The sequence below is a fragment of the Amblyomma maculatum genome, chromosome 1 (assembly GCF_055883805.1).
Source record: "Amblyomma maculatum isolate TAMU_Amacu chromosome 1, ASM5588380v1, whole genome shotgun sequence".
NCBI lineage: Eukaryota > Metazoa > Arthropoda > Arachnida > Ixodida > Ixodidae > Amblyomma > Amblyomma maculatum.
Genome location: NC_139344.1, coordinates 268,414,415 through 268,436,716, shown reverse-complemented (window position 1 = coordinate 268,436,716; position 22,302 = coordinate 268,414,415). Strand labels below are relative to the sequence as shown.

Sequence of the window (22,302 nt, the reverse complement as noted above, 5' to 3'; positions counted from 1 at the left end):
CACGAACAACCGTGGAGACGAAAGCGCCGACCAACAGCGCATGCCTGCGTGCTACAACTCTTTGGTGGACGTCGCATGTTTGACTGTTTCCGACACCGGTTGCCTCAAGGTAGCTTGTGAAGTTGGCTCGTAATTAAAAGAACCCGTAGGAGTCATCCTCCTAAGTACTCTGTTCTTTATTTGTCTTCTTGAAAGCACTACGCGAAACCCGAAATTTCGGGGCGACCCGTGAGTGCTGTCGCTGGGAAGGCAGTGAAGCTTGAGCAAAAAAGGAAGATGAGGTTCGCAATAACGCCAAGGCAAGTTGTCGTCTCGTGCTGAGACATGGGCGCCAACGCGGCGCCTAGCATAAATAATCTCTCTGGGATGACGAGGCGGCCGCTGCGCTGACATCAAGATCTTACGCCGCGCTTCTGTCGGAAGCTGGGCGTTCGCTTGTACGCTATGTACCGCCTGTTTTCCTCCTCCGCAGCTGTCTTGCTCTGAAAAAAAAAAAAAAAAAAAAAGGCGGTTTTCCTCCTCCGCAGCTGTCTTGCTCTGAAAAAAAAAAAAAAAAAAAAAAAAAAAAAGAAAAAAAAGAGAGAAGAAAGCAATAATCTCAGTCATAAGCATTTGCGTTTTAATACAGTTGTGCCTGGCTCACGCTTCTTTGCTTTCAAACGACAAAGCGTTATCTTTCTTTTAGTATTATTAGCGTAGAGCCTAAAAATCTGCAGCACCACGACGCCGTGAAAAACACGTGCTCCGTGCGCTTATGTTTCAAAACGTCAGATGTCCGCCAATAAAAATAAATGTGTTCGTCTTTATTTTCTTTATTATTCCTAGTACAGAGGTTCTTTGTCAGTTTGGGTGTGCTACACTTGCGAACGTCAGCACAGCGCAAAAATCAAGGGAAGCGTTTATAGTGCCGTCCGTAGGGCTACATTACAAAATGGCAGCACCTGGAAGTCTCCTGCGATTCGTTTAGTTTTACTTCACGCTGTCACCGTAAATCAGCGACGTGTTTAGTTTTACAGTGCCCTAGGGACTTGCAGGATATCAACTCCAGCGAAATCACCCTCATTACTTCCATGTTTTGACTGGTGAAATATTTTCCCATTTGACGTTACGACAAAGCTGAGATCATTAAACTGCTATACTCCGTTGTTGGGCGATGCAGAGAGCACATTTTATAAACTCAGAACAAGAAGACACGAGCTGGCCCTCAACGGTCCTATAGCGCGGACGAGGCCGCCAGGCGTCCGGAGGCAGTTTCGAAAATCCCTAGCCCGGCGTTACGCAGTTCGTGCGCTATCCAGTTTTGGGGCGCAGATTGTTATAGTGCTGCATAGCAAACGTGGAGCCTTGTGCCAAATCTACTGTGCCGGCGTTTGTTCCCTTCGGCCGCGAATGCTTCGTTCTTTCGGAGCGATGAAGTGCACGGACACTGATCGTTGCTTACCTCGCGTATGCGACATGAAGTGCGTAGCTGCTACTTAGGCTTGTCTCTTTTTATTAGCCTCCTTCGTTACGGAAAGCAAGCGCTGAAACGCGAAAGGCCTCCCATGAGACATTTGATAAGATTTGCAGTTCATGGGAAATTGGGCAGGAGTCTTGGCTGTCAAGGGAACGGAATTTAGCAAGACATCAAAGGCGGAGTCCTTCTTCCGGTATGAGGCTGCTGTTGAGAAGAAACAAATTGGGGGAAACTAACCGAAGAGTTGTGTGATTAATTCATCCATACTAAAATAGAATTGCGACGCTGTGCCAGATCGCCGCGCAATATTTTACTATAACTATTTTGAAACATACTGTCAGCCTGGCTCTCAGGCATTAGGCAGGAGTTGGCGTACAATGCATACATAGGATCATGAAAAAAGATAATTAAATGCATTGAACTGTAATCATTCGCCATAAAAATAAACCAGCGCTAGAGCAGCAATCAGTAAACTAGATTACAGAACAGAAAGAAATTCTACAGAGAAACTTGTTGCAATAGAAGAACTGAAAGGCAATCCAACTTGACGCCCAGATCTGAATACATGTTAGTAAACAAGAATACAGCAACGTAATCAATGTTCAGGACAGCGCGCGACAAAATGATGATACACTTGTTCACCTGACAACATCAGCCAATAAATTATTCCACTGGCGAGCCGTTCTAGGAAAGAACGAGTCCTTGAGAATGTTTGTTTTACAGGAGTATTCTTCAACCTTTTTAGGGTGATGGGAACGTGTTGCACACTTTTGTTAAACGTTGGAATGTGTTCCGGTATATGCGTTCCTCAAGTGAGCCACGCTATGAATACGGGTAAAATCCGACGTTTATCTTTCTCCATGCTAAAAAGTTCTCACCAAGAAAAAAGAAATGAAGACTACTTAAGCTGCCGGCATGGTAGTCGTGCCAGTCGGGTCCATGTTAGAAAGCTATAGAAAGAGCTCTGAATCTTTACATGTGCTGGATGAAAGGACATGGGTAACAATACGCCTTAACTGCGTCACGTAGCGGCAACACCGCCGACAAGCGTCATTCTTCAAATTCCTTGAGTGCAAATAAAACCGTTTGACCTACCAGCAGCGTATATAACTAGAGCGAATGCTGTCATGTTGTCCAAGAATTTGCAAGAGCTTAAGCAAGAAAGAGAGGTTGTTAGCATAAGGTTATTTTACTTCTGCTATTTCATCATATTAGGAGTCAGACGCATGGTGTCTCTTCTTTTGTACCGGTGAATACAGGTTTCAACGAACACTTTATCTGCCTGTATACCACCCGAACCTGGGGTGGGGGCCAGCTTGTTATTCTTCAGGAAGGGGGACATGCACGGACTGCGTGGCCGACTGCGCGTAATGTGACACCATAATTTACTGTCAAATTCTACACGAGCTCAAGATTGAGACAAGAATATTTAATTACAGTTATTTATAATTAAACTCGTTAATAAAATCTTCCAAACCTTGGTGCTCCCACCTGATCCCATCGGCTTAACGTCAGCAAGGTATGTTGTTGGGCGAGTTAGTTAATCCTTACGCTAGCAGACGACAGACAAGTATCAGGCGGGAACACACACACACACACACGCACGCACACACACAGGCGCACACGCACACGCACACGCACACGCACACACACACACACACACACACACACACACACACACACACACACACACACACACACACACACACACACACACACACACACACACACACACACACACACACACACACACACACACACACACACACACACACACACACACACACACACACACACAAACACACACACACACACCGCGGTACACACACGACGCAAGTGTTTGTCCACCTCATCCTTGTCCGTCGTCTGATAGCGTCCTTCCTCTGCCAAGGCTTAACATCATTCCCCATTTGAGGTGAGGAATTTGCGATCTCCCTGCACTAACTGACAAGTTCGCTTGATCAAGCAGTAGCTTTGTCAAAGCAGCAATCGCAGGTTCGAGCTTCGAACCAGGACAAATTCTGCTAGTAAAGTTCGAGAGCACTATGCGGCTTCTCTGTGTCCTTTAATACTACTGCGATAAGGTGAATGTTATTTGGAGGTAATCTTTTCATTGAATCAGATTTATTTCCTTTTAACATTCTTCGTCGGTGCATATATATATATATATATATATATATATATATATATATATATATATATATATATATATATATATATATATATATATATATATATATATATATATATTTCTTTTTTTGTTGCCACGCAAGGTTATTGTTAAACTTCAATGTTCGCCCAACAAAGAAGGCTTTGCAGCAGCCCTGTACTAACTCAACGATCAAGGTAAAAGCTTATGTTGTTGCCCAGGAATTTGCGACAGAGAAACAAAGCCCCCCCCCCCCCCCCCCCCCCCCCCCCTCTTTTTTTTTTTTCTCCTGTGATCGCGAAAAGTAACAGAAAAAGAGAGGAACCTGCGACGGAGGGAAGAACGCCCCCGTCTCTGCGTTTCTGCTCAAGTTCGAGTCGGGAAAACGGGTGCTTCTCGTCTTTCATTTCCCCTGCCCACGCGAGCTGTGCAACTCCGCTGTTTTCTTTCTTCTGCGCTGTTTGAGAAAATTAGCGCCAGTTTCTGATTTCACATTAGTTTCTAGTACGCTACTGGGCAAAGCGAAATTATCTTTTCTATGCAGCGGACAATTTGAAAGGCTCCCAGTGGCTCTCATTACCGTTTTCTTTGCTAGCTTTTTATTGTACTTTTATCGTGCAGGAAATGTTTAAATTCGGCTTTAAGTTTAGGACTCGCTTTAGATTATATATTTTCGGCCGTCGCCAAGTCTTTGTCTTTTCAGCAGACGCGTCAGATCATCTGGTAAAGATAGCGGCCATCGGCACAAGTTGGTTGTACAAACTGAAGGTTATATCGCTCTATTACTGAAAAGCTGCTGCTGCTTAAAGGGCACAGACAACGCGGTTGTGTTCTTCGTCTGTGTCCTGCGTGCAGTTATACAGAGTGATATCGAGTTGAATCGTTTATTGTCTGATGGTCATTACTTGGAGGCTCCTAAGCCAGAATCCACCTGCGCCAGAATAACCACTGCTTACGGTAAATGGCTTCATCACGGGACGTTTCAGAACTTCATTTGAGCTCTACGACCCCTGACATATTTAGTCACTCTAACTTCGCCTGTACACGGTTTTGATATTTCGTATTTCTGACGGCTTCTGTTTGTCTTTTTTTTTTTGTTTCGTTGTTGCTTTTTGTTTTGCTTTAGCCATTTTCCAAGCTGTGATGAGGTGATATTTTGTACTTTCTTTGTGAAGTTCTTCGGTGATTTCTTTTCGCAATTTGCGACTTGACAAGCAGCGACTAAATTCACTTAGCTAACCGCCTAGTTGGAACTCGGTCGTTGTGGGTGGAGAGTGAATGAGGTGGGCTGTCAGCAGGCGGAGAGCCCGGCTGTGCTGCTCCCACGTAGAACGAATATGAAGAGGACGGGCAAAATTAAGAGTGCGCCGGGTTGCACGTCGGGCGTAACGCCCTGATTTATAATCAGAGCCCCCCATTGTAGCCGACGAGAGCATCCACCAATCAGTCTGGTTATCTGCTCTCTCTTGCATGGACTTTTCTTTCCGTTCATTTCCTTTTTCAGTGCTTGTTTTCGCGACTGCTTTTCCCGGTTGCGTTCTCCCTCATCCAAGAATAACGCGCAGCGAAAGCTCGTCTCTTCGAATGGGCTCCGTAACTAATGCATTGCTAGCGGACACGCCCTGGCGCAGACAGCTTGCTAGAAACAGGCGTACTGCATATGCAAGCGGACAAAGTGGGAGCTCGCGCTAATATTTCGCAGTCGCCACCAAGTTCGGGACTGCCTTTAATGCGGGCCTACTGATCATTGCGGGCCTGACACTTTCTTCAGCGCCTGCTTGCCAGCCCCACCGTTTTATGTGGCATAGAAAACGCGTGCCTCCGCTTTCGTTTGTTTTATTTATGTGCTTATTAACTTTTGACGGTTAACAGCCCGATGTGTATGCGTCGCTGCCGCTGTGGATTTCGATCAGTAGCTCCCACTCCTCAGCTGTACCGCCTAAACTATCATCTCATGCTATCAATTACGAAGACAGTACTGCTTTGAAATAAACATTGCTACTCAAATAGATCGGAATCATACTGCAATCAACCGCTATATTTTGTTGTAAAATCGGCTACTTTTATGTCACAGACACGTTAGGGCAAAAAAAAAATTAAAAAAAAAAAAATACGCGAACTTGCATGCCACACAAAAGTATTCCAGGCGTATTTTCGTGCTCGCTAAGTCCAGTGCGATTTCTTATGTTTCTGCTCCCTTAACCACTATTTGCATCAGTCACTTCTACTATGTATTTGGGCAACCTGTGAAGTCATAATAAGTTAGAAAGCATACGTACCGGCGTATGCTATCATGAAGTCCTGATGTGTTCCACTTTCCTGAGCGTGTGACTCGAAAGGGGTGCTTATAATTTTATGCCACTTAAAATTAACTGCGGCATCATGACAGCCAAATACATCGTAGCGCTACTGAAAGGATTCATCAATAGCTTCGAATTTTCTTACATCTTCTGGTGTTTATTTGTTTTCTCTTCTCATATATTAAGGTTTAGGTTAGATTCATCGGAATACAGAGGGAACGGCAAGTGTAATAAAAACTTTGATGCGATCTTTACAGTGCAATGCATTGGAAACGGCAGACAGATTACTCGAAGTTTTTCAAATTCGATAAACTTCACGGCGCCTACTTTTTTGAGTCTGTGGGTGCACCCGCGAAAGCCTTCATCACTTTTATTGGACAAACTTAGCCGACCAGAACTAACGACAGCATTATGGGCGAAATCATCAATGTATTTAGTTGTTAGAGATTGCAACAGAGAAATAATTCATGGCAGCTGCTTGTGATCGGTGGAGTAAGCAGTAAACTATTGCCAGTGCACAAGGGAAGAGTGGGTGGATGAGCTTCAGGATACAAGTGTCCTTTCTTTCGCGCCATCAACGCGGGTGTCCGTCAGACGAAGAAAAAGGTATTCATCATCCAGTGCAATACTGCTCCTAAGCATGAATTGCAAGGTACTTCTCGCTATGTCTTTGCATAAAAATAGCTGGACACTTCGACTCCATCTTCCTTGTGACTAACCGCACATGTGTCTTAAGGGTCGAAATTTCGGCAGGAGCTGGTAGGCAAGCTGTTGTCCACCGTAATGTGGAGGACGTATTTGGTAGGCAACCACTTCTGCCGTTCCGGCACGTGCTCTGCGCCAGCCCGATGGGCACAAAGTGAAAGAGTGAACCGAAATTATTGTTGCGTAGTGCGGCATTGTCGAACACTTTTGCTGAGGTCTTGTTGTTGCAGCCCCATGACGTCGATTAGTCTGCTTAATTCGTCGGCAGAACGGTTGTTGGTATTTTCCTGAAATGCAGATGGTTTCTATTCGAGGAGGTGGAGGCGGGCTGTTGCACGTTCGTTCCATCGTAGTCGTGCCCGAAAATGCTATAGGTGTCCCATAATGACACTGCGTGTTGTAAATGCATTAGACAAGGCCTTACGGATGTGGAAGTTCGACCGGACGGGCAAACGAACAGTTTTAGAGGCCCGTGCGTGGCGTCTCATACACAGGCTTTTCTAAGATATAAAAATAGAGAAAAGGACGTTGCAAATGTCCACCTTCGTACTGGCAGAGCGTAAAATAACTGTCTTGTTCTCGTCGTAACGCAAACTGCTCTTCTTCCGCCATTGGCAACATTGCTTCTCCAAAACAAGCACCGTGAAGGAGACAGTTAAAAAAAAAGATACAGTTGTACAAACAACGTCGTTTCTATTCTAAGGCAATCTCTGAGGGCCGTCTTCCACTTGCTGTTCGAGCAGAGGCGACTTTCAGAGCGCTACTGGTTTCTTCGTGGAAAGGCACTTTGGCCTGGCGTGTTCGTCTTCGTCCTGGAGCTGGCTGTTATCTCCACGCAGCAGCTCTAATGGGGCAGTTCAAACTGTACAAAGCGTGACCGTTAAGGAAACGTCTCGGAGCCCTTGTGCGGGGGAAGGCGTATACAGCCACACGGGCATGCGGACAGCGTCGGCAGATGCTTCTGCATTCCAGACTCAGTGCAGTAGCTGTGGTTGTTTTCTACCGAGCAAGCAATCCTGGATGCGCAGCTTAACAAACTATACCGTATGGGTCGAATGCCGGAGTTTATGGCTCATGTCTGTCGCGCATAAACTAAGGTGTATAAAGCGGGCGAAAGCACGAGTTATTATTTCCAGCTAAGCAGTGCCTCCATTCGAAGCTACTTCTGTGAATCAGAATTATTTGATTCCACCATTTTCCCTTAACCTTATACTTTCTTTTTGCTTTCTTTCCACGAGCAGAGCTGCACCATTCTACAGATTTGGACAAAAAAAAAAAAATAAAAGGCACTTTCTTCCACGGCGGTGTGTGTGTGTGCGTTTTCCTTGTTTATATACGCTCGCCCAGGGGAGACGCGTGTTCGTGAAAGCTGCTCTTTGTGCATGTTTGCTGGCTTCGTCGGCGGCCTCTGTAAAACTGGGCGAGGAGACGAAGCGGCCGTACTCTGCCAGTAGTCTGGAGTGGCTGGAGGGGAGGGTCGCTGCGGTCGCGCGCACTGCTCCGCAAACAGAGCCCGCGATGCGTGGCCCTGCTCCCTGTAATGCGCGGTAAACGCAGGGCGCCTGCAACGCTGGCTACGCCGCAAGACTATCGGCCTCGCTCCCAAAATGCCCTGCGCGAGCGTGCTGGGTGCAGTGTTCTTTTTTTTTTTTTCTGTTACTTTTTTGTGTCAACTCGTTTTCTTGTTTCCCCTCGTTTCCTACCCGCCAGAATAAGCTACACGCGGGAGAGACCGAAGGCAACGCGAACTTGCGCGTATCGTAAATCAGCAGTCGCCAAAGCGCACCGCGCGGCTCTATAGTTTTTTCTACTGCCCTATGTCCCGCCTCGTCGGCCTCTGCTGTTGTGTGGCAATCTGACCTCCTTTTGCTCTGCTGTTTGCGGGAAGAACAGCAGCACTGACACGGGCCCTGTGGTGGTGCGCGTCCAGACGTCGTATTTTGCTAAGCTAAGCGCGCGTATGCGCTGTTGTGCAGCTCGGGGTTTCGTAAAAAAATATGCGCACACTGGGATGGCACAGAACGATGCTCTTTCTGGCTGGATCCGCCCGCATAAAACAAAGCTGTCCGCCCAAATGGCGCTCAGCTTGGCTATCGCGCCTTCGCTGACTGCGACTATCCTTGAAGCTGGCGAAACGCTGTCGTGCTCCCTGTTGACATAGACGAGCAAGACTGTTATCCCTTTATGGCCTGTGCATGCATCTATCCCATTCTGGCCATACTGCCATCGTGAACCCGCAAGGCGTCGAAAAGTAGATCGTAAAAGTTTAGCGTGATTTGTCTCTTGCTTACGACATTCACCAAAGACTCGCAGTTCGCCTCAAAAGCCGTTGAACTTCGCTACATATGAAATGAGGTACTGATGTAGAAATGGGGCTTCTTCTCAAAGGAGGGGAAAATTTGGATGCTGGACATGAAAAAAAAATCAATCTACAACAAACGTGATGAAACCGGTATTAATGTGATAGATTCTGCTCCCCATTAGTAGTAGTCACGAAAAACTTTGGACAACTGCAGGTGCCCCGGAGAGGCTTGCCAGCACCAGGGCACTGCTGCATCTAAGACCGCGTACTAAGCGCAAGGTCGCAGACGTTCTTAGATTGTTGATAGCTTACACGCCGCTTCCTTTACGTCCATGTGTGTTTCGCCGGCTACTGCGGGCTTACGTTAAGGGGCGAAAACGCTTACTCCTCAAAAAGCTCGGAAGTAGGCCCAAAACCTAGCTTGTTCCTAAGTAACTGTAGAAATAAGCGCAAGCCTTGGAGGCAGGAGTCGTCATCGTCATCATTAGCGTGTCTATACCCACTGCAGGGCGAAGGTCTCTCCCATATTCCTAAAATTAACCCGGTAATGTGCAAGCTGCATTTACGTGACTACTGCGAGCTTCTTAACCTCATCCACTCACCTAACCTTTTGCCGCCCCCTGCTACGCTTTTCTTTCTTTGGAATTCAATTTATTACTCTTAGCAACCATCGCTTATCCTCTCTTCGCATACATACCAAGCCCATGCCTATTTCCTCTTCCTGATTTCGACTAGAATGTCGTTAATTGGAGTTGTTTCTCTGACCTACTCTGCACGCTTCCTATCTCTTAACGTTACCCCTACCATTTTTTGTTCCATCACTCTCCGCATTGTCCTTAACTTAAGTAGAACCCTTTACGTTAGCCTCCATGTTTAATCCCCATAGGCGAGTACAGGTAAGATGCAGCTGTTATACTTTCCTCTTGAGCGATGCCGGTAAGCTGTTAGTCATAATTTGCGAGTACTCACCAAACGGGCTCCCTCCCAATCTTATTCTCCTAGTTATTTCCCATTCGTGGTTCGGATCTGCAGTTACTACCTTTCCTAAGTAGATACGTATATTCGCCTACCACTCCCTGTGCTTCGCTACCTATTGTAAACTGCTGTTCCCTTCCCACGCGGTTGAACATTGCCTTACACTTCTGCATATTGATTTTTAAGCCTACCTTTCTGCTTTTCCTGTCTGATTCATCAATCATTCTTTGCAGTTTATCGCCTGAGTTACTTAACAAGGCAATGTCATCAGTGAATCGCAGATTACTGATGTATTCTCCATCAACTCTTATCCCTAACTGCTCTCATTCCATGGGTCTGAATACTTCCTCTGAGTACGCTGTGAATAGCGCAGGAGAGATCGTATATTCTTGCCTAACACCTTTCTTTATTGGAATTTTATTATTTTCTTTATGCAGAACTGGGCGGCTGCGCAGCCACTATGGATATCTTCCACTACTTTGACATATCGCTCAACTACACCTTGATTTCGCAATTCCTGCATTGCTGATGAGGTTTCGACTGAGTGAAATGCTTTTTCGTAGTCAATGAATGGGATGTATTTGATCTGGTTATATTCCGCACACTCTTCTGTCACCTGGTTGATAGTATGGATACGATCGATAGAGTACCCTTTCCGAAAACCTGCTTGATCCTTTGGTTGATGTAATGAAGTCTAAGGTTACCCTGATTCTATTAGTAATTAGCAAATACTTTTCGCGTAACGAATAGTAAACTGATTTGTCTGTAATTTTTCAATTTCTTAGCGTCCCTTGTGTTGTGAATTAAAGTAATTTTAGCTTTCTTCCAAGCTTCTGGTACCGTCGGTGTCATGAGACGTTACGTATACAGCGTGGCCAGTTGTTCAAGCACAATATCCCCACTATCCCTTAGCAACCCAACAGAGACCGCAGTGATTTCACTGAACTCTGCGCTTCTTTCCGCTTTGCAACAAACGTTGGCCAGCCCGGTGTCGTGTTCTGCTGCTAATCAGATACAAAATGCTGGCTGGTGAAGAAACTAATTGGGACAGCTTTGCCGAGGGACCTTCGGTTAATCAAAGTCACACGCATTTGATATGCGTCGTGCCTTGTACCGAGATGGCGTCATGCAAATAAGCACAACCAATCGCTTTTTTCGAGTAAACCGTTGCTGAAACGTAAGGCTGCCTTGGGCATGAACGAGCGCGCTCATATATATATCCTGGCTAAACTGGACAAAGATAAAAGAAAAGAAAGGCCTAAGCGTTCTTTTCTATTGAAATCAGGTGTATGATGTTAGGAGTAATGTAATTTTCGCACTGGCATTTCTTTTTCTTGCATTTCGCTTGCTTGAATTTACCCGACAATAACTGATTACCGTTTTTAATATCGCCCTAAACTCTCAGGCGTGAACAGGAAAGTTGTAGACCGCAATGGAAACGGTCCGATCCAGGTGTTTTCGATGAGGTTGCCTTAGCGTACTCCTTTTTATTCTACAAAAATGAAAGTGCGCGAAGTTTTGAAAATATCGCGCGAAAGCGCGCTTCATGTACACAGATGCGCCCGAACGCACCGTGATAACAGCGCTCCCGCCCGCGACAGGATAAAGCACTGTCAGATTGGCCCTTTCCGTGCTGCTCCGACAACGTATACCATCGCTTTGCTGCTGGCAGCGAGATAAGCGTCAGCAGCTGTTGACAGCACGCTTTCCGACGTGTCGGCTGCAGCGCTTTTTCCCTGACGAAGGCAGGCCCGAAGCATTGTTAACGTGTTCCTCGCAATAAACATCTTGCCCGTTAGCAAAGTTCCATGTGCCAAGGCGGCAGAAGAAGCATTTTAAGTCGAAGCTTCGACCTGAAGCTGGTATATATATATATATATATATATATATATATATATATATATATATATATATATATATATATATATATATATATATATATATATATATATATATGTAACCTCTAGCAACCAAGTACGTCTATTTACTTATGCTATATATATATATATATATATATATATATATATATATATATATATATATATATATATATATATATATATATATATATATATATATATATATATATATTGTAGGATGGTGGTTTATTGAGGTATTGGGACGGGATCTAGAAGCACGTCAGGAACAGTTCACGTACAAGCAGGTACAGCGCACACGCCGCTGGCGATGTCACTGGCGACAGCGCACGGAAACTTCTTTATCTTCGCACGCACATCTTCATCTTTACAGTATATATATATATTAGAGCAGTGATTACCGATGGCCTCGTCAAAACTATTTTATATGTGCTGAGCTAATCCAAGCCGCTAGCATTGAGATTTGCCGGAGAAAGCGTAGTGTGAGTGAAAAGAACGAAGTGAATAAAAAACAAACGCCATGAGAATAAACCGGGCCTTGTTTCCACGCGGAGTTTAAACGTTGTCTGCGTTCCAAATGGCGAGTCGCCGTGGACTTCAGAACCCGCACAGTGATTCAACCGCGGCGCTGTTCTGGTCGATTGATTGGCATGAACGTTGACATGAACGTTAATAATGATTAATGAAAAAAAAAAATATTTCTTCCTAAGAAATCCACCCCTGCTGCGCTCGTCCGACCCCCCCCCCCCCTTCCCCTTCCCCCACCTGCTTAAAAGAGAAAAGTCAAGTATCTCACCTCTGCGCTCGAGCTTCCTTGCTTTGGCACTAAGTAAACGTGGAGGCTTTGAGAGCTTCAAGTAAGCTGAAAACATTTTCAGCGCTATCTCACTGCACTAAAGACAAGAGATGAACTTTACTCAGTAAGAGTTTGAATTTGCAGCGACTGTTTTTCTGATGAGCATTTGGCATTTTTATATATTCTTGAACAACTTGAACACTGCAAAAGAAGGCGCGGAAAAAATGGTGATCGCGTCAAGCATGAATACATGATAGCGTTGTATAAAAGTTAGAAATATTGGGTGCACAGTGATGGAATTAACCGTCACATAGTTTTTGAACAAACGAGAGCGAGGCTAGAAGTTCGAATGCTAAAACACTACGCGCGAAGCCTGCATGCCAAGAAGCGTAAAGATTGGCGTACCAAAATTATTAAAAAAGAAAAAAGGCAGCAAGAAAGGATAAATTCTGCCCATCTCCTTGTGACCGGAAATTATGTGAGGTTCGTTCTGAAATAGAAAACCTAAGTAAGAGTTAGTAACACAGAACGCATGGACGACAAAAAAAGAAGAAAAAAGAAAGCGCTTTAGCGCACTCTCGCTCGTTTGGTATTGCGAGGAAGTGCGATGAGAAGCTTTCTTGTGAAGATGTACAAAAGCGAATGGGGCGGAGTGTTTTGAATTATTCCAACGACGCGTTGCTCCGACAGGAGATTTCATGCGAATTTTTTCTTGCTGGCACCTTTGCTAGTGCGGAAGAATCGTTAATACGCAATATGCAAAAAGTTCATGTCTAGCCCTTCAAGAAGCGAAGACTAAAACCAAGATAAGCAAATTTTATTTAGCACTCTAGTTTCTTTGAAAAAAAAAGGCTAAAGAAGCTATTTTTTTTATCAGGAGTTAAACAATGCGTCGAAGGACAAAGAAGATTAAGTGAACTAGGGACGTATTTTTTATAGGGAAAACAGGGACCAGATCTGGTCGATATACTGCGCAATAAAGTTTTTTTGTTTTTTTTTTTTTCGATTGTATCCCACTCACAATGCATCTGGACTTCGTTCGGGGCAACCACCGTACTCTTTTGGCCGCGGGGAACGGGACTGTAGCCGCAAGTGTCGCGCAACTGGTGCCGCGGGCAGACCGCCCCTCGACCGCGCGCTGGCGCGGGCGGCGTCTTCCGCGAGCGGCCGGTCGCGGCGCTGAGCGCGAGCCGCCCCTCTAGGCCCGGGGCGCTCGGCGCGCAGTTGAGATCGAAAAGTAGGAGCCTGCGCCACGAACACCTGGCGCCAGACAGGCTCGCTATCCAGAAGAGCCGGCGGCACTCAGCGGCGTGGGGCTGCGCCGGTCCACAAGTCAGGCCCCTGTTGAGAGACGCTGTCGCGCAAGGACTCATGCGCTGTACTCTTTTTTGCTCGCAGGCCAGATCGGAGGGGACGGGGAGACCTCGGAAGACAAAGAAGCCGAAGCCGAAGCGGAGCAGGAGCGGCTCGAGGCGCTACGGGAAGCCGAGGAAAGACGGAAGGAGAAGCATCGGCGGATGGAGGAGGAACGTGAGAAGATGAGGCAGCAGATCCGCGACAAGGTGAGCCAGCCACATAGGGATTGCAAGCCGGCGAGTACCCAGGCGTCCTCTTGAGTCCATTCGTGCCAGGTATTCAGTCATTGTGACTAGCTCAAAAGGAACACGCGAACAGGAAGCAAGAGGGACAGGACACTCTCCTTCTGTGTGGGTGTTCCTTCTGCGCTAGCAGCAGGGTCTGAATCCCGCTACCAACTAGTCCAGTTAAGATTCCTGGGCTACCAGGCAGCCTGAAACTGTGGGCACGTGTCAGAACGCTAGGGAAATCTGGGGAACTGCCTCTCGCCTGGTGCAAAGGTGTGGCATCGCTCAGAAAAGCGCTTTTATTGTCGGCGGAACTCATGACTGCTCTGAGGGCAAGAAAAGACTACCATTCATTGGCAGTTTTCTTGCCTTACAAGGTATCCTTGTTGTCTTCGCCTACAATGATCTGCCCCACTTGGCTATTCGCTACAGCCTTAACTATTCGGGGCTGGATCAAGAAGCTGCAAGGGTATTCGAACAGACGAAGTTCTGGAGAGAAATGTATGTCGAAGTAGTCCTGTCACCTCTGCATTCCGCTGCTATATGCTACTACAAGTATTCAAAATAAAGTGGGTTCTAGCACGCTTAAGCGTCAAACTGAGCTGATGTCAAGACTTCTGTCTGCGGCTAAATACTCACTTAAAGCTCTACCTGCACTGCTCTGTATCTTGTGCTGTAGAAACTGATCTTCCTGCGTATATTTCTTGCGTCATAAGTAACACGGTAGGGCGCTTAAATATAACATTTTTTTTTTCGGTACGTTTTGTCTTCTTTTAATGATACGTTAGACATTAGTAGACATGGATCCCCCTTGCAGCCGCTAAATAAATTATGGGGGAATTTTGTCTCACCCTTTCTCGGTTTCAACAAACGAATGATGCCTGCAACGTCAAAGATGAGTTTAGGTTCAAAGTTCAAAGTTTATTCAGAAATAAATACAAATCTTTTGATTATACAGAAGGTTACAAAAAGAGGTCCCAAAGTTTGACACTTTACTGGGACCTCTACGTGAGACATGAAAACGCCAGCTACATAATCGCTGATCCGTGGTGTATTTTTATTCCGGCTTTTGAGGCAGGTTGACCTGAATATTTTAGTGAATTATAGCGACCTACCGGCGGTTATATTGCGGTTTCGTGCTTAACATTACCCAAACTTTTCATTCACGATCTTTTGGCTTTTAAAATTGAAACAGTATGAGAGAATAAATCCAATTATATACTATGTAGCGGTCGTAGGCGAGTATCATCGGTGGTCCACGTATGCGAATATTCTATGCATCATTAAAGAGAAGATAAGCAACTAAATTTAAGTGCACAACAGTGGTGCCCTATGTTTTGCGCATTCCTCGTCACATGCGTGAGGTTGGAAGTTTTCCCTCGTCTGGTGTTTCGCTGAACTACATTCAATTGATTGTAAATCAGTCTTTGGCATTACCTTGAGAAGACAAAAATACTTTGTGCCATGACGTTTTCTGGCCAAAGGTGCTCTGTTGCCATTATATTTCACCTGCGTCATCTAAATTAAGGTGTCTGTATTCCTTTAGATTGTCTCCTATTATGATGGTAGTCCAGCTCTTGGAAAGTTTCTTTCTCAGTTATGCATAAATTCTTATTGACATAGTTTATTTACTCTTTAAAAAATTCCAAATTGGAAATGACGAGCCCGGTATTCCGAGCAACTAAAAATAACACCACGCTTGTCCACTCTCTAGAGGTGTCTATTCAGCGTAGATATTTATTTCAGTGGCTATTTTCTAAGGGTGCAAATTCAGGCTAGTCGGTAGTGTTCCATGATGAAAAAGAGAGCGCAAACCAAGACAAAGGACAAGTGAAGCAACGCACACCACTAGCGCTAGTTGCGCTTTTGGTGCTGCCTTGGTTTGCGCTCTTTTTTGTTATCATCGGTATTTTGTGTTCACTTTATTATGTCGGAGTAATTTTCACCGCATATGTCATCTTAAATGCGGCACACAGCGCCCCTGCGCTGTTTACAACAATGAACCCTAGGGGTAGTAATAGCGATATTACTATATAGCGATATATATATAGCGATATAGCGATATATATATATATATATATATATATATATATATATATATATATATATATATATATATATATATATATATATATATATATATATATATATATATATATATATATATATATATATATATAGAGAGAGAGAGAGAGAGAGAGAGAGAGAGAGAGAGAGAGAGAGAGAGAGTGAGAACAGGTGAAGGAAAAGCACGGAAGTTGGGAAACCATGCCCGCTAATTTGGTAGCCAAAATAACTGGCTGCTGTGGGTGATAACAGCAGTCATTTAGCTAAAAAAAAATCTATCTTTTCGTGTAGACACAGCAGTTGGAGCTCTGTGCTGAATTACGTCGTCTTTTTGAAAGAATGCTACTAAAGAATAGGTTAGTTTTACAGTAGGTGTTTGAAATTACATCGCGAGATAAAACATTTTAAAAGCGCCTAGCTTCGTCGCAGTGGGGGTTTTATTTGCTCATGTGGCCAGAAACTGGTGGAGTTTGATTTCATTTACTGAAGCCTTAAATGCCCGAAGGAGTTACATAACAACATATTATAATAATAACATAATAATAATAACATAATAATAATAACATAATAACAATATATCGATAACAGTACAAGAAAACCAAAATAAAAATAAAAAAAATGGGAAAAACGAAACAACCAGGACCAAATCGTCATATAATGTCACAGATTCAGGTTGATTTCATCCGGTCGCTCGCTTTAGCGCCTGCTGGGTCCCATCAAAACAGACGTGCGACCAAAATAAATGCCTGCTTGGTGCGTATAATATCAATGACAGCATTTGAGGTTTGGCTTGAGCATCCTAAGTTGCGATATAATTTATGCGGAGCTTTGAGGCTTTTGAGGAGTCGATGCCATTTTATGTTCCGAAAGCCGCTCTAATTTGCACCTCGTATTCAGCAGCTTCTCTGCGATTCTCGGAGTTGTCGGCACTCGAGTGGAAAGCTGCTAGTACTCGCACTAGCAAACCGAGGGCTGAACATTGAAAGCCTCTCACACGACGTAAGAGCAGTTCGTGGCTTGCTCCGTCACTTCGGCAATTTCGATAGTGCGAGTGGAGGGCAAGTATATGCTGCTCCTGGTGGCAGTTGCAGCTTCCACTGCAGTGTCAGTGAGAGTGTGGCTGATTTTGTTCATCCGTGCATTACAATAACTCACTGGAAATTCCAGCTTATGCCTGAAATCTTAGGTTACTGCCACGCTCGGCCAGGCTAGTGACCCTTTAAAGGGCCTCCTGTTCACCGCTGCTCGCTTCAGACATCGTTAATTTTATGAAGGAAACTGGAGCGAAATATATTTTTTGCGGGTTGATTGACGGCTTTCACGTTTAGTTTTTTGTCCGCCCTACACGCACTGTGCCAATCAATTGTGCACTGTCTTCACGTAAAAGGAGTTTTGTAAAAAATTTACATCCTTTGCGTGGCTGTTCGTTTACTTTTCAGTTATTCCTTCATAATGCGGCATGACATTCTCGTGATCAATATATGGTCTAACCGTGTTTAGTTAACAGCTCTGCAACAGCGTGTCATGCACCACTCTTGGTTCTCCCAAGCTACGCCTCACCTCCGTTATCACCGACAATCTGCCAGTTTCTTTGACGGGCGATATAAGGATAGAATAGAATCTGCAGGAAAGAAATTGCCGTATTTTACTCCCTGGAACGCCTCACGCAGTTTTTTATTGGACTGTTGGACTCGGCAGTGGTCAGTGCGGTAGAAAGAACGCGGACAGAATACCGAGGACGCTCTTTGTTCCCGGTAGCACCGATTAAAGTTCTGAACCAACGAATTTCATTCCCAAAAATTATGGACAAGTGCATTTTTTAATGGGACGTTGTTTATGGGCTCACTTTTCTCGCGTATCATATATTTTCGCTATATAAGAATATATATATATATATATATATATATATATATATATATATATATATATAGATCCCACCATCGGCACGTTGTTTTTTCTTCTACTTTGTGTTTAATTATCTTTCCCCTAAACAGATTACATTACTAATTTCTGTGATTATCTAAGCAAACATTTAAAAAAAAAAGACATAAAAGTGCCATTCCCAACGCTTTCCTTGGCCTCGCCGACTGTTGGCTTCTTTCATTCATGTATTATAACGAGCACCCTCATTTCCCCTTAATTGATCTGCATATATATATATATATATATATATATATATATATATATATATATATATATATATATATATATATATATATATATATGGTTTGTAGAGTTTAACGTCCCAAAGCGACTCAGGCTATGAGAGATGCAGTAGTGGAGGACTCATAAATTTCGACCACCCGGGGTTCTTTAACGCGGACTGGCATCGCACAGCACACGCGCGTCTTGCTTTTCGCCTCCCCCAAAAAGCGGCCGTCGAGGCCGGGATTCGATCCCACATCCTTGGGCACAGTAGTTATTACGTATATATATATATATATATATATATATATATATATATATATATATATATATATATATATATATATATATATATATATATATATATATATATATATATATAACGCACACGCGCGCGCGCACACACACACACACCTTCCCTTTGGAGGCTCGTAGTTCTCGTTTTTCTGTTAACGTTCTTGCTATCGTAAAAAACGTTCCCTATCGTTTTTTAACGGCAGTCTTTACTACTAGATTCGATCGAAGATGAAACTTTAAAAGCAATTTTTTGCTACACACTGGAAGATTCAATAATTCGATTACAGTATCTTCCCCTGTCGCCTCACAGTTAAAACTTATGTGCGAGAAAGCTGGACTTCGGCTGGCATGAAACACTATTATCCTATACTTTTTTCAATTTTGCTCATTTACACATTGAATCATGCACACGTGTTAATTTTAGACTTGCAAGTAAGAGGAGCTGACGATGAGGATAGACCTAGAACATCGTTTTATTACACACACGCCCCGGTTCAACTATCTCAACTTTAAGGCTAGTTAATTGGAAGCCACGTCGTTTAAGACGAAACAGGACGAGATAACAGTACAGCGTCTTTAGCTTCGGGCGTTAAGACGTCCGTTGCCGATAACTCAAAAGTCGTTATTACGTTTTTATGTTACTGTTATTTGGTTTGGTTATTGAGGCTTGAAGTCCCCAAGGTTAACTCAGGTTATGAGGGATGCTTTTTATTATATTGCTACACACATTACTTTACTTTGCACGAGTGCAAGCAAATGTTTCTTTTTTTTAACCTTTCATTGCATGCTTTTGCACAAGTCCGGCCACATCCAAGCGCAAATGTCCCACGCGGAAAAGTTGGGTGCAGCCTCTCGACTCCACTCTCAATATCTTTCGCGCCGACTGGCCAGTTGCTTTGGTGTCGCGTGGACAGAGGTGGTTGAACCAATGAGAGAAAGAGTGAAACAGGGTAGAACAGGAATGGGATGCGGCGTCATCTCTGCCCCGTCGTCCCAAAAGCGATAAATCCATGGCAGCTCATACTGCGAACCAAGCTACAAGCACAAACAAGGAACGCGTCAGACTCATCTCTGTTTCAGGTATTTCGGCCGACTGAGACTGCGCTGCAGCGGAGACTCTCGCATTTACCTTTCTCATGTCTTCATTCCGCAGGCACTGCGTATCTCGGCTGCGTATCATCGCACGTTGTGAGCCGTGGGCATATAGATCGTGCACAGCATAAGCCGCCCCACGTCCGAAGATGGCGTCTTCGTTTCTTCTGGTTTCTTCTGAGCGGAAGAAAACGGCCCTATACTCTATACGGCCCCTTTTCCGCCCTGCGGTCGTTGAGCCGTCCGAATGCCGCAGTGGACGTCGGCTCACGCGCGCTGCGCCGAACGCCAAGTCGAAATCGTCTTGCACTTTCTTTCGAGCCAGCTGTTTACGTATTCCCACCGCAGTTTCCTTTGTAAGGATCCCCTCTGCATCCTCAGGCAACGGCGAAGATGTGGAGTGAAGCGGCTCGCGCAGTGACTTGGCGCTTGAGATGCCGGGAAGATGGGAGCGCTGCGTATCTTTTCTTTCCTGGAACCACGAAAAAAATTCGCGAAAAGCCGACGAAGACTACATTTCCGTTATGGTTTTCAATTTCAGAGGAGGCTTATCCTCCTCTGAAATTGAAAGAGGGCTTAAGTGGTTTAGACCTCTCCCTGTTCGCAAACAATGTGACGTCAGGGAGGCACGTCACCACCCAGCTTGGTGGGCAAAAGCGCTCCTTTCAGCCGGGTATCCCTGCTGCAAGGAGCGGCGGGAAGCTGCCCGCTGCTGTGCAATTTTTTCTTCAAATCTCACGATAGCCATATTCGCATCCGGCATAATATGCGGCACTCCTTAGTACACGCACCTATTAGCAATTTTTGCCTTGAAAAAAATGACAGTCTCAGCAAGCATGCATGCAATTATTTTTGTTCAATGAACTGGCACGGCGGCTTGCGGACGACCTGAAGTCCTACCAAACGCTTGAAACTCATAGGACGTAAGCATGCTGGAAAACGGGTCAATGCAGGCATATTACAATCACCATTTTCTTTTCTTTCTTTTTTTCACAAAATCGACTGTGAGCCCCACGAAGCGTAGGCAGTTATGAGCGAAAACAGCAGCGCACGCGCGAGCTTCGTGCTTGGCTGGATGATTTCCATCCCAAGTACAGACCTTTTTAGTTTATGTTATGTTCGGCTAGACAAAAAAGAAAATTATTTCCGCATAGTCGTGTAGTACTGTCACCAAAACTGTGTTACAAGGAAACTATTAATAGCACGCGAATGAGTCCCGTGGTATGGAAAGTAGCACAGCGCGATTTGTACCGCTAATTACTATTCATGCAAGGTGCACAAATATTCATAAGGGCGCTTGAATGATTTCAGTAAAAACACTTTTCGCTTGGGACACGATAGCTTTTGAACGAGCTATATAACGATTCCGTCAAGGGATGCTGTTGTACTTCTGCGATCATGCCGCTAGCATGGGAGCCGTTTGGTGAGAGAGCTAGCTCCTTCAACATGGCCTACTGAACTGGAATAAATTCAATGCCGAGCAAGAATCTCTAAAAGCGGTGCAATTGATCGCATGCCGCCCGGGCCTTTTAGAGTGTAATTGGCCAGCATTCAGCACGATTCGTTCGGAAGGGCAATAAAGCAAACTAATAAGTGCTTGTTCTTTTTCCCAGAATTACGCGAACGCACTTGTATACCAGAAAAATGTGCTTACAGTCGAGAACAATGTCGAGGCCTGCCGTCGCACGACGTTTGTCGCCTGGCTCTTTGCACAGCTGAAAAACACATTTGGACCGCGTATAGAACGGAAGAAACATGTAGTTGGTCATCTGCGATCGAATATCGCATCAAACCACGCGTGATCTTGACGGCGTTGCGATAAACACAGCAAGTTGTCACCGGACGAGACCAAATCATCCGCACCATACCACGAGCAGCGGAATGTTTTGCCCACCAAGGGGCTGCCGCCCCCTTCGCCCCTCCTCCGAAACGTCATTCGTGACGTAGGACGGGAGAGGTCTATTTCGAAGACACTGAGGGGCTCGCGGCATTCAGAACTGATGCCATGTGTTTTATAATGATCTCGCTGAATGTACTTACATTTCATAACCTCATTCTTCTTACGCAAAGGGTAAACCAGCCAAAAAAATAAAAAAGACGCAAACACGAAAGAGAGCTTCACAGGACACGTGCTTTTCAGTACTTTTCTTCTACTGTAGGCTTTTTCTTTTTATGTCAACTTCCGAGCCCAGCCTGTGTCCTGTGAAGTTCTCTCTCGTGTTTGCGTATTTTATTTTTTTTTTTGGCTGGTTTTCCCTTTGAACATGAATTACCAACAGGCCCACAATTCAGCCTTGCTTCATTCTTCATACCGTCCGACGATCAAGTAGGTAATAAAATAGAGATAAAAGAGACATATAAGTGTACCAGAACCATAAGCCGAGGCTGTTGCGGGGTTATGTGCTCGTTTTTCCGCAGAGGTGTAGTACTTTACCTCTCTTAGCACGGTAGATGATCACGGGCAAAAATCTCAATGAAAATGACTCTTCCATTAAACCAGGGCTATATGCAAGCTGCGTAACGCGGACAGAAATTGCTCTGAAGCACAAGCACTATTG

At 44.7% G+C, this 22,302-nt stretch overlaps 1 protein-coding gene across 3 annotated transcripts in view; it reads left to right on the top strand.

Annotated features, from left to right (window-relative positions):
• The window catches only part of cpx (synaptic transmission protein complexin), a 259,696-nt gene that overhangs the window by 214,348 nt on the left and 23,046 nt on the right, over positions 1-22,302 (top strand). For all 3 annotated transcript variants that reach the window (XM_084591228.1, XM_084591229.1, XM_084591227.1), the window contains exon 3: positions 13,959-14,122. In XM_084591228.1, coding sequence (XP_084447354.1) covers positions 13,959-14,122 — 164 coding nt within the window. The remainder of the gene's footprint in view (positions 1-13,958; positions 14,123-22,302) is intronic.